The 15,987-nt window shown below is 41.4% G+C and overlaps 1 protein-coding gene across 2 annotated transcripts in view; it reads left to right on the forward strand.

Annotated features, from left to right (window-relative positions):
- Positions 1-268: 268 nt before the first annotated feature.
- Positions 269-15,987, forward strand: part of LGR5 (leucine rich repeat containing G protein-coupled receptor 5) — a 121,702-nt gene continuing 105,983 nt past the window's right edge. The window contains exon 1 of one of the 2 annotated variants that reach the window (XM_034771466.1): positions 269-842. In XM_034771466.1, coding sequence (XP_034627357.1) covers positions 625-842 — 218 coding nt within the window. In that variant the 5' untranslated portion in view covers positions 269-624. Of the gene's footprint in view, positions 843-1,042; positions 1,182-15,987 lie in introns of those variants that run through there. The other variant, XM_034771476.1, reaches the window with a different exon arrangement.

Raw genomic sequence — 15,987 nt, forward strand, 5'->3', positions numbered from 1 at the left:
GGAGGAACCTGGCGGCACTGCCTGGCTTGTAAGCAGCTCCCTGCCCTACTCCGTTTTCTCGCCTTTGGGCTGAGCCGGCAGGGCCTGCCCCGCACCCCTTGGCGCTCCAAGCCCCAGCCCGCCTCCGCCGCCTCTCCCCAGGGCTGGCCCTGCTCTGTGCACCGCCCGCCGCCGCTCCACAGGCAGCACGCGCGGCAGGTAGAGGCCAAGAACGCCCCCCTCCCGATCTCCCCCCTCCCGCTCCTGGAACTCCCAGAGGCGCTGGCAGGACCCAGGAGCGCGGCCGCGGGCAAAGCTTGGGCGGCGTCAGTGGGCGCGCGGGGCAGGCTGCGGCTCTTTAAAACAGCGTGTAAACTGAGATGTTGCTCCAGAGCGCAGCGCGCCGGCGGCAGCTCGGGCTCCCGCTCCGGTTCCAGCAGCTCGCGCTCCAGGCCAGGCTCTGGCTGCAAGAGCAGCAGCAGCAGCTCCCCGCGCCAGGGCGGGCAGCTTCCTTGCAGCATCAGCAGCTGGGGCTGCGGCAGCTTCTTTCCCAGTCTCCGGCTGAGCCGGGAGGGGGGTGTGTGAAAACAGCGCCCTACAGGACAGCGGTGCAGAGCCCAGCGGCTACCAGCGCCCGCTGGCACCATGGACACCTCCTGCCCGGCCAGCGCGCTGCTCCTGCTCTGCTTCCTCGGGCTGCCTGGGGCTAGCAGCGGGGGCTTGGCGAGCCCCGCCGGGAGGCGGCAGAGGGGCTGCCCGGCCCTGTGCCAGTGTGAACAGGACGGGATGCTGCTCAGGGCGGACTGCTCCGACCGGGGGCTCACAGCGGTGCCCACCAACCTCAGCCTCTTCACCTCCTACCTGTAAGTGGCCGCCCCCCCTTATGGGGCCACGGGGAGTGGGGGGTGGGGACCGGCAGCTGGGGCTAGGCCCCTGGCTGCAAGGGTGGGGAGCGAGGCACCACCAGGGAGTTGCCTGCGAGGTGGGCGCTCAGCCTCGCGGAGGCCGATCGTGCACCTGGAGAGACTGCCGAGAGCGGGCTCCGCTCCAGCTGCGCCGAAAGGAGAGCGCTGTGAAAACCCAGATGTGCTGCTCTCTCTGCGCTAACCCGAGATGACAGCCGCCTCCATAGGAAATGCTCCCGATCACTATCTTGCTCAAGGCCTGAATAGTTTGAATCCATTTCCACATCCATCACTTCAGTAAGTTCCTAATCGCCTTTTAATCAAGAAATTGGTTATAAAGCGTTTAGAGACGTCGGTCTGCCCTAGCGTTACCCAAACCAGACGGGCTGATAGACTTACAGGATTGCTATATGATGGGCCATTTATTGGGTAATTAAAAGTGAGGCAATAGCAAAACCTGGATTAGAGCTACACGTACGTTATCTTTACCTTTGCTTCCCGGGACAAGGCTTTGAACTGCTGCTGATTTAATCTTTAACTGATCTGTCTAGGGGTTTGAAAGTTAATAGAATAAAGAAAAGAGAGCGGGTAAAATGCAGCGCTAACATTCAAATACAGCGCTGCTGCTTTTTGTTATTCAGAACAAGTAACTCCGTCACTCAGAACATGCGGAGAAAACAGTAGTTTAAACGTGTTCCTGATCAAACTAGCCCCGTGCTGAAACAGGTGGTTGGAAGTACAAGAGCTGTTCATATGTCAGATAATTGTTACTTTATGTCAGACCCTCTAGCCCTGGTCTTTCTTATGACAGAGATACTTGCGTGATTTGAACATTTCAGTTGAGTCTCTATTGAATTGCTTGCAGTTAAATCAAAGACTGTACACTTTCTGTTGTGTGTTGAGTTGTGCTGGGCTTGAGGATAGGAGTTGGTACCAGGGAAAATTCTGAAAGAAAAAAACTGATTTTTTTTTTTTTGTCACTGATTTCCTTGTCTTGGTTTTTGTTTTGAAACTATTAGTACAAGGCACTAATTTTACTGACACTATAAATTGTCTTAATTTCTGATTATGTACACTTTTGCAGCTGAGTCCAAGTTCTCTGCATCTAGATACAGTATATCTGATGCTGAATGTGTTTATCCATGTTTTTTTCCTGTTGACATACTTGTTGCAACAGTTATCATAAAGATGCTTTGATGGGATTACCAATCCAAATTTCAAGTGGGGAAAAAACCCATTCTGAATTCATTTTCCCCTTCACCTATGGTCGTGAAACTTGGTAACACAAAAAAGGTAGAGCTGCTGTGTGAATAATAAACTCTAAGTACTAAACATATATTGAGAAGGAGCTAAATTGAATGAAAATAGCTTTGATAAAAGAAACAAAATTGTTTATTTGAAAAGAAGAATATGCATATTAAATGTATGTTGTTCAGAGCTCTGGCTATAATTTAAATTTGGTGATATATTCTCAAGTAATGGTAAAACAGATTTTGTTCAATTATTGTGTTTCCTACATTTAACTTGACAGGAATACACAAGTTTTTAAAATCACTCTGACACTGAAATAATTAGAAAATGTGAATATTACTATTTTCTACCCGCTGAGGCTTACTAGCCTATTAGTGTGTTGCTCACTACATCAGTTAAGTTGCCTCATATTAAGATTCTTATTTATTAAGATCGTTACTTATTATTATTATTTCATTTTAGTTTATTATACTTCTTAGAGTACGTTTAGACTTTTCAGAGTGAATTGCCATATTTTAAGAAACAAGGATAGTTATTAATGAATTATAGTTTATACTCTGTAATAAAACAGAACTTTTCACATACACAATAAAATATTGAATAAGGGTATAGTGTTGAAGCCAAATGGGAATTTTGCCATTGACTTCAAAAGGAGCAGGCTGGGGCTCGAAGTATAAGAGAGAAACCGCTTTTGATGCTTACTGTGTGCTTTGAAGAGTCATAATTGGAGTAACTATTCTGAATGTAGTAAAGACAGAAATAAATACTTAACTTGATGGGATGAATGCTAAAACTGGAAAGTGTCCCATTTCTTGAGGGCCTGTTTCTTAACTAATTTGTGAAAAAGGGAAGTATAGCTGAGCATGATGATGATAATGCTGGTACTGTGGACTGCTGCTGTTTAAAAGAAATATCCTTCTACTGATCTGTTTCTTGAAGAATGGTGCTACTCCTTATGCAGTTTTTGCCCTCTAAAATGCCTCATGTTTACAGAAAGGGTCTCAAGATTTTTTTCATGAATTCACTGTTATTTAATGGAATACATCCTGAAGGGTAGAAAATCCACTGCAGGAAAGAAGGAATTTTAAAGGATCAAGACAATCCATATGCATTATTCCAGTTGTCCTGTAGAAAGTCATCAATGAGAATGTTTAAAAAGTGTGACACTATTCCTTATCGTTTGTTCAGGACTATCATCATTTGATTGATAAAACATTGTCAATTATGCAATGGAGTACCTCCGGTGCTGTGTAAACAAAGAACTGTCATGTCTCATTTTCTTTAGGTGGATAAGCAATGACAAATTTTAAAATGTGTATTTGCTGCAAAAGTGTTTTTCGTTTGGTAGTTGCCAGCCAGATTTTATGTTTCGTAGTTCTTTTGCTGAAAAACAGAGATGTTTACTCTCACTAATTACAATAATTCTTCTTCCAAAACAGGCTGAGTGCTTGAGTCCAAACCCTTACACTAACTCCCCCTCCTATGAAACCTGTGTTATTATTAGACCCTTTCCTGTACCTATTTGACCTGGTAATAGACATAATCAGGAGTACTATCTACTGTAAGTTTTTATTTGTCATATTTCCACCCTCTCATATCTTATCTGAATAGTTTGCCCAATGGAGAAAAGAGATAGTGGCTTCCTGATGAGAATCAGAAAATGGAAATTAAAAATTGACAGAAAAAGGTTGTTCAGGTATCCTGAGCTTTGTATTTTGAGATACAGGAGATGAGTTAGTTTATCATGATCTATTGTAGCGACTGTACTATGGTGCTATTGTCGTATAGCTAATGAAGTCTACGGAAGGACCCAGCTACAGAATTCAGCATTTCCCACTTACCATAGCAATTCTCCCCTCCCTTATAAAAAGAATTCTTGTTGTTGTTCAAAGTTGTATATTTGCTATCACATGCTATTTGATTTTTTTTTAAGTTCAACTTATATTTTTCTTACTTAAGCCCACATAATCTGCTAAATGCATGTACACAATTCCTATTGACATTAATGTGAATTCCATGTGTTGATAGAGGGCAGCATAGGGACTTGAGTTGCAAGTTAAGAATACAGTATGTCACTTTCTTATCAATGTACTACAGCGAACACTAAGGTCAGCATCTGTAAGTCCTTCACACGTGGAACTCCCATTAAGCCTCATTCCAATACTGTGAGCTAGTGAAGTATTATCCTGAATTTTTACAATGAAAAGGAAAACAGAGGCAGAAAGTGGTTTGTCCAACGTCACGGTGAAAGTTTGTGAAAGAGCTAGGAACTGAAGCCAGAACTCCTGATTCCCAGTTCTATGTTTCAATCATGCAACCACCCATCATCTCCAAAATAACTGATATTCTAAAAAATAAAATCTGGCCAACATCAAAGTTTAAGAATTGTTTTATTAACACGCTAACTGAAGAGCTGCTTTTTAAACTTATGTGATGCAATTTTAAATTATAAGAAGTTACATGTTCTTGGTAATCTATCTCCACTGTGGAGATAGATTAAATTATTACAAATAGCAATTCTACCCAACCAGCACAAATCCTGCATTTCTTGCACACCTAAACTGCCAATTGATTCAGTGATGAGGTGTGAGTGCAAGAGAAATGCAGGCCCAGGCCTTTTACTGTTTTCATAATTTTGTATTTTAGATATAGATAATATGATAATTTGTTTTACTCCTTTATGATTTGCTTCATAAATTCATTTGTTAAGTTTTATTTGCATAAATAGAGATTTAACTTAGAGTAAATTATACATTTGTTTAGGCATATGTCAATTAGAAGTTTGATTTGTATAGTGTGTCACAGAAGTGCCGTCTGATTTTAAGGCAAACTAGTTTTGAAATTAAGAAGATAACATTTATTTGTGCTGGTAAAATATATGAAAAACAGATCACAAAATCTTTTCAATGGTTACAACATTTTCTCATTTAAACAAATTCTGATCTCCTTCTTTCTTTTTCCACAACAATATATTCAATATGTGCTATTAAGCACATGGAAAATTTTCAAGGACTGAATTAGAATATTTGAAAGTTAAAGATTTCACTATTTTTAAAAAGTAGTAGAATTCTGTTCCCAGAAACAAAGTGAACTACTGAGACATTTACAAGAAAAGAGCTCCGGTAATATTTATTACAAGAATACACAAAACCTAAAAACCCCTCCTCCCACTACAATCTTTGAATAAGCTTACACATTTTTCTGTTTATCTTTTCCCCACCCTATGATACAAACTCAGTCCTGTGTGCCTCATGGTCTGAGATATCCTGGAAGTGATTTCAGTTTATCAAGGAGATCAAATAGCAGAGTAGTGTCTCAGGCAAGAGCAAGCCTTTATAAGTCTTCTTGCAACCGCCAGATCAATTGACAATGTGCAGGTGTGGCATGGCTAGTAAAATACCTGCCTTATCTTAGGGAAATACTTGTTTACAGATTTCAAACTTTCTAAACAATTCTTGCTGTCCTCTAGCTGAAATAAAATAAATGGCTACTATATGATTTAAACTGATAATTGGCAGGTTGGCCTAGAAAGGTGGCTAATATAATTTCACTGTTTCAATAGACTGAGGACCAGATTCTGGAGTTACTCTGGATTTACAGCAGTAAAATCAGGATTAGAATCTCGCCCTAAATACCTACTCTGAAAAGAAAATTGTTCAAATTCTTTCCCCTATGTAAATTTTGCTCATGACATGTATATGTACATAAATAAATTAGAAGTGTGTACAAATTGGAATATTTCACAATGTATTTTAAATCACAAATGTTTTATATGTCTTAATAGGAATATTTTTAGTTTTAAAATATAAACAGGTAGATCATAATTGCATTCTTCATGTTTACAGAAGGATGAGTATGAAAATCAATAAAATACAAATTAAAGCTTCTTTTAAAAAATGATTGACTGTCATTCTTACTGGCTGGGAACACAGTATTAAAGAATGAGTCTTTACACTGCTTTCTATAGAGCCTTGTGCTATTCAGAGGGGAAAAAAAGGCACTCACACACACACAACCTCCCTTCTTTGTAGCGTAAGGAAATTATACATAAATTGACAGGAAAAAGGAAACTCTCTTTAAGCTGCTAGAATATAAGGAGCTGGCAGGGTGAAGGCACCTTCAGTTTAGTGTGGTATCTGAAGTGCAGAGGACAATTGGCCTGGCAGAGGGAGCCCAACTCCAGCTGAGAACGTGTGCACTGGGCTGACCTTCCTAGTCAGCATGCCAACTAAGATTATACTTTCTTCAAGTGTTCCCTCGTTAACCCAGTCTTTTCTCCAATGTCATTTGTCTTTCAAATGCTTAAAACTGCTATCCAATTTTGCAGCCAAAATGCTTTCTTTTTTTACTTGTCTATTCGCCAAAAAGAATTCTTCATTCACATGCACTGCTTTCTGAATACTTTACAGATCATTTACATACAATTTAAGGTTGGTTGTTTCCTTCCAGTGGGTCAGATTCTTCTCAGTTACATTATTGCAAATATGGAGTTGCTCCTTTGGCTCTGACTAACGTAACTGAGACCAGAATTTGGTGCAATGTTTTTGGCATATCAAATTGATTAATCATAGTCTTCAGCTATAGAAGAAATACTCTAGCTCCTTCAGAACGAAGGGACATCTTCAAAACATTCTTATCCCCTCTTAGAGGATTAACATCTCACTGGACAAAGCCTTACATTACATGTTCTGTCCAGTTTACATAAAAGGCAGGAGTAACCTCTGTGCAATTTCACTAAGCAGGCAGTAGGAGGATAAGGCCCCTAGGGTTTAGAACAGAAATAAATGCCCCCTTTGTGAAAAGGGCCTAACATTATTTATTTATGAATCGGGATGATAACCACAGACAAGACACCTATCCTAGTCTCTGTTTTTCCTTGAAAATTATTTTTAAACTCAACCAAAGAAAGACAAACCAACAGCAACTTCCACATACACCTCTTCCCCAATATAACGTGACCCGATATAACACGAATTCGGATATAACGCGGTAAAGCAGTGCTCCAGGGGGGCGGGGCTGCACACTCTGGATCAAAGCAAGTTTGATATAATGTGGTTTCACCTATAACATGGTAAGATTTTGTGGCTCCCGAGGACAGCGTTATATCGGGGTAGAGGTGTATGTGACAGTAGCTAATTAGCTCTCCCAGCAAAGAAAAAAAATAAGAAAAAATACCCCACGTTCCCTAAATACCACCCTCAAGCAACACCTCCCTTCCCGAAAGCCCAATAAAAAGAAGGGCAACAAACCTGGACAATTTTGGACCAGAGAGCGAGTTCCAAAGCAATGGGGCTCTCATAGAGAATGCTCTGCCACAACCTCCTTTCCTTTTATATTAAGAAAACTTCAGCTTGAGCACATCCACTGATTGTAGCAGTGACCGTCTGGCACAGAGAGAGGGGCAATCTCTCAAGCAGTCAGGTCCCAGGCCAGCTAGAGCTTTGTAGGTCAAAACTAACACCTGGAACTCCACCCAGAGATGAACAGGCAGCCAATACTGATCAGAGTATTGGTATAATATGCACACAGTTAAATACCCATTTAAGAAGTGACTTGCCACCTCCTGCATCAGCTTCCAAATGAATTTAAGAAGAAGCCCCTGATATAGTATGTTGTGGTAATCTATTCGTGAGATGACAAAGGCAAATATCACAGCACTGTGATCCATATTGGAAAGAAAAAATTTCAATCTCCTGGCTACACACCACTTGAAAATAAAAAGGTCATACTGAAAGCTAGTAGTCTCACCGCTCTTAAATTGCAACTCTGAGTAACAAATGGCGGGCAAACACTCTGTATCAGTGGGTAAGTATAATTGCCTCCAAATCTCCCTATTGCTTTTCCCCACCCTCCTTCTCTCTCTCTCGCCCTCCTCCCATGTTTGCCTGGGAGGACCACTTTTAGTTCTGCTGTAAGCTGTTAAACAAGAGATCCTTTCTTGGCCTGATGACCCCTCTGAAATCCCACCTGGCTGATTGTCAGAGAGGAACACTGGCACTGGACTGGAGGAGAAAGCAGTAAGGGGACACTGAGCATCTGTAGCACCTCTCTGAATGTCACCCCTAGGGGCTGGCTTCCACTTACATCCATTATAAAGCCACCTCACAAGGGAACCTTCTTCATCAGGATTTGTATAACTTCTGCAAGCAAGTGGGCAATGAAATGGTTCCGCATTATGGAGGAATCGGGGTCTAAACTTTGGCCCCTACTATTTAATCCCTTAACAAGTATTGGAGCAGTCTGAGACACCACCTGTCTCTGCTCCCTTTGTGCTATTCAGGCACTGCAAAGGAGTTTGAAACCATCCGCATGTAGCCAGTGGATTTAGAATCAGCATAGCTAGCTCTTACACCTCCCTCCCTGCAGCCCCTGGCGCAGGGAGCATTTCAGGAGAGGGAGGGGCATGGAGATAGGCCAGAAGTATCACCCAGCAGGACCTGAATGGCAGCACCTCACAACCTGCTGATTGGCCAATACCAGTCCTTAAACCAGGAAGCCAATGAAGGGACGCTGTCTGAGCAATAACCTGGCCTGCCTTCCTCTGCTTCAGATCCTACTTGTAAGAGATCCTAGACTCTGGCTTCTGACCCTAGTTTATCCTTGACTTTGCTATTCAATTGCTGTCTGTAACCTGGTGCACAACCCTCATCTCTTGGTAATCTGATTGACACCTGACTCTCAGTTCACTCTCTGGCCTGCCTTAGACTCGGCCTGACTCCCAACTCCTGCTCTGACCACTAGGTCTGACCACCCTCATCTTGGTTGTGACACCACACCCCAGTGCATCGTGGAGGCACCTATTGCACTGGCGCGGAAACAGTTGCAGTAGAAGGAGGATTTGGGAGCAGACTAATGGAGGGGTGCAGATCCAGTGGTTGGAAATGCCTTTGTAGGGGGCACTGAGGGATGTGGCTTCAGTTCCAGCATTAAGACCAAGGAATTTGTGAATTCTGACCCCTGGAGAGTTCCCTACATACAGCCCAATTACTCTGAATTTCACCTAGAATAAGCATATGTGGTTACACAAAGGTCAAAGGTCAAGTGTGTTATGGGGAGAGAAAAGACATGTGGCTTGGAAGCAGGACTACATGGTGCTGCACTGGAGTAAACTGGCTTGCAGTGGGGCAGCTTACCCTAGCTTCAAATTCTAAGGGTAAGCAGTGGTGCAAATCATAGTTTACATTAGTGCTGTGTGTCTACAGTAGATGGTGTTGGCAATCAGTTATGCTGGTATAGCCTCAACAGTAACATCAGTATAGCTCCCTTGGTGGCTGGTAGGCACCAGTGTAGACAAGGCCTGCATTTTGTGGAAGAGGGAAGAGTGGACATTTGCAGTATTGCTGTTAGTTCTTTATAAATGAGGCAGGAAGGACTATGAAAAGGGAAATTTTGATCAATACACAGGGCTCAAGTTGTGTCATTTTAGGCCTAGCCCTGAATAGAGGCTAATGCAAAACCACATCACCCCAAGAGTAGTATGTGAAGGGATTGTGAGCACCTCAGGGTGCACGGCCTTACCTCATCCCTGCCCTTTTTGGGGTAATGTGCATCCCTGAATGCAAGGATTTCTGTTGTCTCTGGCCAGTGCACAGGATGTACTTGCACCCTCCATCCTGTGCACAAGCCAGAGGAAAAACTGGACCCTAACTGAATAAATTCTTGAAGAAACATAAAACATTTCTGGTAAAGAACAACAGGGACAAGCATAGTAATTTTTAGAACAAGATTAAAACTTGTCTGAATTCAAAAATTGAGTAAAGAATCTTTAATTGTCTAGAGAATGCTAATATGAGGACTAAGTGTGTGTTAAAATTTTGTAACTGGAAATATTTCATGGATTATTTGGATGGAATATTTTAAATCTTTAGAGGGAGTGGAGAAAAAAGACGACATATCTAAGGGCTTGTCTACAGTACCACGCAGGGTCGATCTAAGATACGCAACTGCAGCTACGTGAATAGCGTAGCTGAAGTCGACGTACTTAGATCGACTTACTGCGGTGTCTTCGCTGTGGAAGTCAACAGCTGATATTCTCCCATCAACTCTGGTACTCCACCAGAACGAGAAGAGCAAGCAGAGTCGACGGGAGAGTGCTCAGCAGTCATGAAAATCGACCCCTGCTGGATCGATCGCTGCCCGCCAATCCGGCGGGTAGTGTAGACAAGCCCTTAGAAATGTAAAGCTGAAAGGGACCTTGAGAAGTCATCAAGTCCAGTCCTCTGCACTGTGGCAGGACAAAATAAACTTAGGTGATCCCTGATATGTATTTGTTGAGCCTGTTCTTAAAAACCTCCAGTGATGGGGATACCACAACCTCCCTTGGAAGCCAGTTCCAGTGCTTAACTACCTTTATAGTTAGGAAGTTTTACCTAATATCTAACCTAAATTTCCCTTGCTGCAGATTGAACCCATTACTTCTTGTCCTACCTTCAGTGGACATGGAGAACAATTGATCACCATCCTCTTTATAACAGCCCTTACTTAACACAGTGGCTCTCAAACTTTTGTACTGATGACCCCTTTCACATAGCAAGCCTCTGAGTGCGACCCTCCGCCTTATAAATTAAAAACACTTTTAAATATATTTAACCAGGGCCGCTCTAGGCACCAGCTTGGCAAGCAGGTGCTTGGAGCGGCCACTCCAGAGGGGGGCGGCAGGTCCAGCTATTCGGCGGCAATTCGGCGGACTGTCCCTCACTCCGGCTCGGAGCGAAGGACCGTCCGACGAATTGCCGCCACAGATCACGATCGCGATCATGGCTTTTTTTTTTTTTTTTTGGCTGCTTGGGGCTGCCAAAACCCTGGAGCCGGCCCTGTATTTAACACCATTATAAATGCTGGAGGCAAAGCGGGATTTGGGGTGGAGGTTGACAGCTCACGACCCCCCCTGTAATAACCTCATGACCCCCTGATGGGTCCCAACCCCCATTTGAGAACCCATGCCTTAACATATCTGAAGACATATCAGGTAACCCCCTCAGTCTTCTTTTCCAAAGACTAAACATGCCCAGAGTTTTTAACCTTTCCTTATAAGTCATGTTTTCTAAACTTTTTATAATTTTTTTGCTCTCCTCTGGACTGTATCCAGTTTGTCCACATCTTTCCTAAAATGTGGTGCCCAGAATTGGACACAGAACTCCAGCTGAGGCCTCACCAGTGCTGAGTAGAATGGGAAAATTATCCCCACCCCATGTCTTGCATACAACACTCTTGTCACTACACCCCAGAATGAGGTTAGCCTTTTGACAAATCCATGCTGACTCTTCCTTATAACCCCGTTATCTTCTGGATGCTTACATATTGATTATATTCCATATCTTTGCAGGTATCAAAGTTAAGCTGACTGGTCTATAATTCCCCATGTCTTATTTGTTCCCCTTTTTAAAGATAAATGTCATGTTTGCCCTTCTTCTGTCTTCTGGGACCTCACCCATCCTCCAAGAGTTCTCAAAGATAATTGCTAACGGTTCCAAGATTGCTTCAGCTTGTTCCTTAAGTACCCTAGGATGAATTTCATCAGGCCCTGCCAACTTGAATACATCTAACTTGTCTAAATATTCTTTAACTTGTACTTTCCCTATTTTGGTTTGCATTCCTTCCCCCTTCTTGTTAATATTGATTGTGCTGAGTATCTGGTTGACATTAACCTTTTTAGTAAAAACTGAAGCAAAAGAGGCATTAAACACCTCAGCTTTCTTCATGTCATCAGTTATTAGCTTTTGTCCCCTGCTAAATAGAGGACCTACACTTTCCTTCATCTTTCTTTTGCGCCTAATGCATTTAAAGAACCTCTTCTTATTGCCTTTTATGTTCCTGGCTAGGTGTAACTGATTTTGCACCTTAGTCTGTCTGATTTTGTTCCTACATGCTTATGCTATTTTTTGTGCTCCATGCTTCCATTTTTTGTAGGATTCTCCATGCTTTCATTTTGTGTAGGATTCTTTTTTGATTTTCAGGTTATTAATGAGCTCCCAAGGGATCCATATTAGTCTCTTACTATTATTCCTATCTTTCCTAGAGCCAGATTCATTCCTGTGTGTAATTCCATGGAATTCAGTGGAGTTACACCAGGTCAGACTTAGTTCCTTTAGTATAAGCAAAAAACAAAGGAACAAACTGTGTTGTGCAAAATTGGTATTGCCAAAGCACAAAGACAAAAAAAAGCTCACAACAATTAGTATAGTCTATGTACAGCCCTGGAATATTGAATGACAGAAAAGCTTTAAAACACAGTATTAAAAAATGAAGTTAGTAACTTTTGCTACTTTATAGAGTAAAGTGTGCCATTAAAGAGGGAGTAAGTTACTTATCTGTTATTCCTGTACAGAGTGTATGTTTTTCTGAGGCAATCCAAAAGTCAAATTCGTTCTTGAGAAGATCTTAAACATACAGCCAAGTATCAGTCTTCTGTCCTCAAGCTATTTGTGTCAGGATGCAGGCTTCTGCCATAAAACTATTGTGCTGTATCAACACAAATGTTTGTGGTCATCTATGCAGATTATCAGTTAAGTGGAGGCAGGTGGGACTTTGTTTTGTATTTGATGGTGACTTTTTCTTGGTGGCGTTAACAAAAAAATTCAACAGGTTTTTATGGATGACACTTAAATGCCATTGTGATAGGTGCACTATACATAGCATCATAAACTGATGTAAAGAGCCCAATAGAATTATCAGAGTCACATTTCTTCTCACATTAGTGGCTCAGCCGTCTTGCCTTCCATGACAGTCTATAGTCTGTGTGTCAAATCATGTGAACTTGGAGTTAGATGTAATCTGTTTTCTCCATTTATTGTTGATCGATAATATAGCATCTTATGGTCATGTTGTTCTAAGTTCCTGCATGTCTGGCCATTGGCTACTGCAAGAGCATCAGAGTTCCCAAGGATTTTGTAATATTGAGATTCACTGGATGGTATTATGCACAATGTCATATCTCTATATAAGAAACATAACAGATAGTAAAATACTTCATGCTCTCAACATACTGTTAGTTTAATCTGTTCTGATAAAAGTATGATAACTGATTAAGAGCCAATTTAGCTTCCAGTGAAATGAAGAACAAAACTCCATTCACTTTATTCATGGATGGTCAGACTCCTGATACATCACAATTAGTTTTATTGCAAAGCTTGTTGTTGGGCCATTGTGTGCCTATTCTAGGGGAAATGATTCATTCTTTATCCAAACAACACAATCTGCTGAGTACACAAACAGATTTGGTGAATGAGTAATTGCTTAAGTACATGATGACAGTAATTATAAATAATATTCATTAACCGTTTTGATTATCTCAGAATACACAGCTCCTGCATTAAAAGTGTTCAGAGTTTTTAAAAGACGGAATTAAGGTGTGTGTGTACAAAACATAAGTTAATATAGATTAAACCAATTAAAGTAAACATTCTTTGTACTGTCATGTGACAATAGTATTTTGATAAATGAGGTATCTGTTATATGTGGAAAACACAAGAGAATAATAACGAGGGCTCCTAGAAGAAAAAAACCTCTTTCCCAGAAAAGCATCATGTCTCCATTCCTTCATCTTATAAGGGCACTCTTTACATCAGTTACATGGAATATCTCTCTTAGCTATAACAGAGTGAAACCAAGTTAAAATTATGTATAGAATATGCCTCATCCTTCAACCCCTCTTTTAAAGGGTAGCATAATGTAGTATTGTGTGGGATTCCAGTAGCTGCATTTGTCAAATTAACATTTATTTCCAGGCCAAACTGCTGACCTTAGTGCTCCTCTATGCCAGCAAGACCAGCACAGGGAAGGATAACAATATATGCCTACATGCCTTCTACCAATGCTGTTTAGTATGAATCCTTAGAACAGAATAGTCTGACAAAGTAACTCATATACTTGTATACTGTCTAACTCAGCGAGCAGCTGCCAGCCTATTAGTCCAACTAAGTCCTTCAAACAGTTTGACAGCCAAACTCCTGAATCCATCCACTCACATGCAATTAGAACAGACATGTTGCTACTGTCCACTGGCTGGAAATTACCTGGAATGCACCCCAGGAATACATGGCTGAAGATCATGTAAGCTGACCTGAAAGAAACAACTCAAGGCAGCACCAGGTGTGGAGGATGACGTGGAACAAAGGATCCAGGAAATTCTCATTTATGCTCCATGGCATCGTTATTGATGAAGATGAAATGTCAGGTGGAGTTTCTCAAGAGAGTTACAGAGAGAGACTTCGGAGTTTCACACTGCTGAAATGGTTTTGCAGTATTGATCAGACCATGATATTCTTGAATAAATGTTTTAACTGTGTAATATAATAAACATGTGCTTTTTCTCTTTTAGTTAAAAAAGGTTGTAAATTTCAGTTTTTATAGCATAGCCATACTAAGGAAGGCACCAATTAACTTTTTGATGATATTCCAAGATTGATCTCAGCATGGAGCTGCAAACACTGGAGAAAATATACAACATTTACTAAATACTTTTTCCAGTCTTGCCTTGGTGGTCAACATAAAATGCATCAGATTAGTTAATGCTACAACACAAATAAAGTCAGGATTTTTATTTCTGATACTAATAAACTATATAGGTAGCAGTCTGCACCTGTTTCAGACTGCACTAAATCTAGTAATGGTGCATAACTTTGTTCTTGCAAGATCTGAAAACTGTAGCATCTAATTATCAAACCAGATAAATGGAATATGGATCTTATAGTACTGAATTATGTTGTCAAAAACTGTAAGGACCAGGGATGCACCAAGCTGCAGTGACATAATATTTTAGTTTGAAACTGAAAAATAACAACATTTAATTCAGGATAAACAAAAAAAGCATCAGTGAGAACAAAGCATAATGACTGAAAAGGCTGAGTGATATGGAGTTGCAATTTTCACAAGAATGATGATGAAACAAAACTCATCTACTATATGCTCTGATTTTGAGATGACCAGCTGTGAGGTCTTAGATGAAACTGTTTGATATTCTAAAATTGGTATGAGATTGTGAAATATCCAAAGAACACTTTGGAGGAAAGGAAATTGGTATGAAAAAAACATGTGCAAGTAAGTTAAAAGATACACAATCAAAAACAATTCCCTAAGGAACATGGGGCTAGATTCTGTCCAGTGCCTAATGTGCAAGCTAGGGCATCAGGAGGGCAAAGGTGGCTTTTAGCCATTTGAAACTCCCAGATTCTGGGCTGCTTCACAAGCCAGCACAGCTTCTGAGTAAGTCAGAGCAGCCAGTGGACCTTCCACTGCTGGGAACCATCAAGCAGAGCACACTCTAGCCATTCAGGAGGGAGGGAACGTCATTCCAACCTCTTTATGACCCCTTTATACCACAGGAGTGGCACACAGGAGCCAGAATCTGGGCCAAAGTATCAGCTGTGCCCTCATGTAGCAGCCCTGGGGAGGAGAGGGTACACTGTTCAAAGGGCGGTGGAGAACCACTCATTCCTTGGAGGCTTTTGCAAGACATAATGCCACCAGAAACTCTGAGGAAAGCTTGTTAAGCTGGGGTCTCCATACACTGTTATTTATCTTTGGGTTTCTGTCGCACCCATCCCCATAAAAGTACCATACCTGTTAACCAGGTGCAACCAGTACTCCTCCTACTATAGACCTGGCAGTGTACATTTATCTTTTGAACAGAACCATCCAGTTAATGTTTATCCCATAATTCCAAAATGTGTCCAAAGCCTTTCCAACTGATGAAAGTCCCAAATGTTTTCTGCCCAGCTGCCAGAATTCCAGCTTCCCCTGTTAACTTTCCTGATGCAGTTTTATATTGTCAGTCCAAAAATATATACCAATGTATATATGATATATGTGTGTGTGTGTGTATGTGTATATATATATATATATATATATATAT

The sequence above is a fragment of the Trachemys scripta genome, chromosome 1 (assembly GCF_013100865.1).
Source record: "Trachemys scripta elegans isolate TJP31775 chromosome 1, CAS_Tse_1.0, whole genome shotgun sequence".
Taxonomy (NCBI): Eukaryota; Metazoa; Chordata; order Testudines; family Emydidae; genus Trachemys; species Trachemys scripta.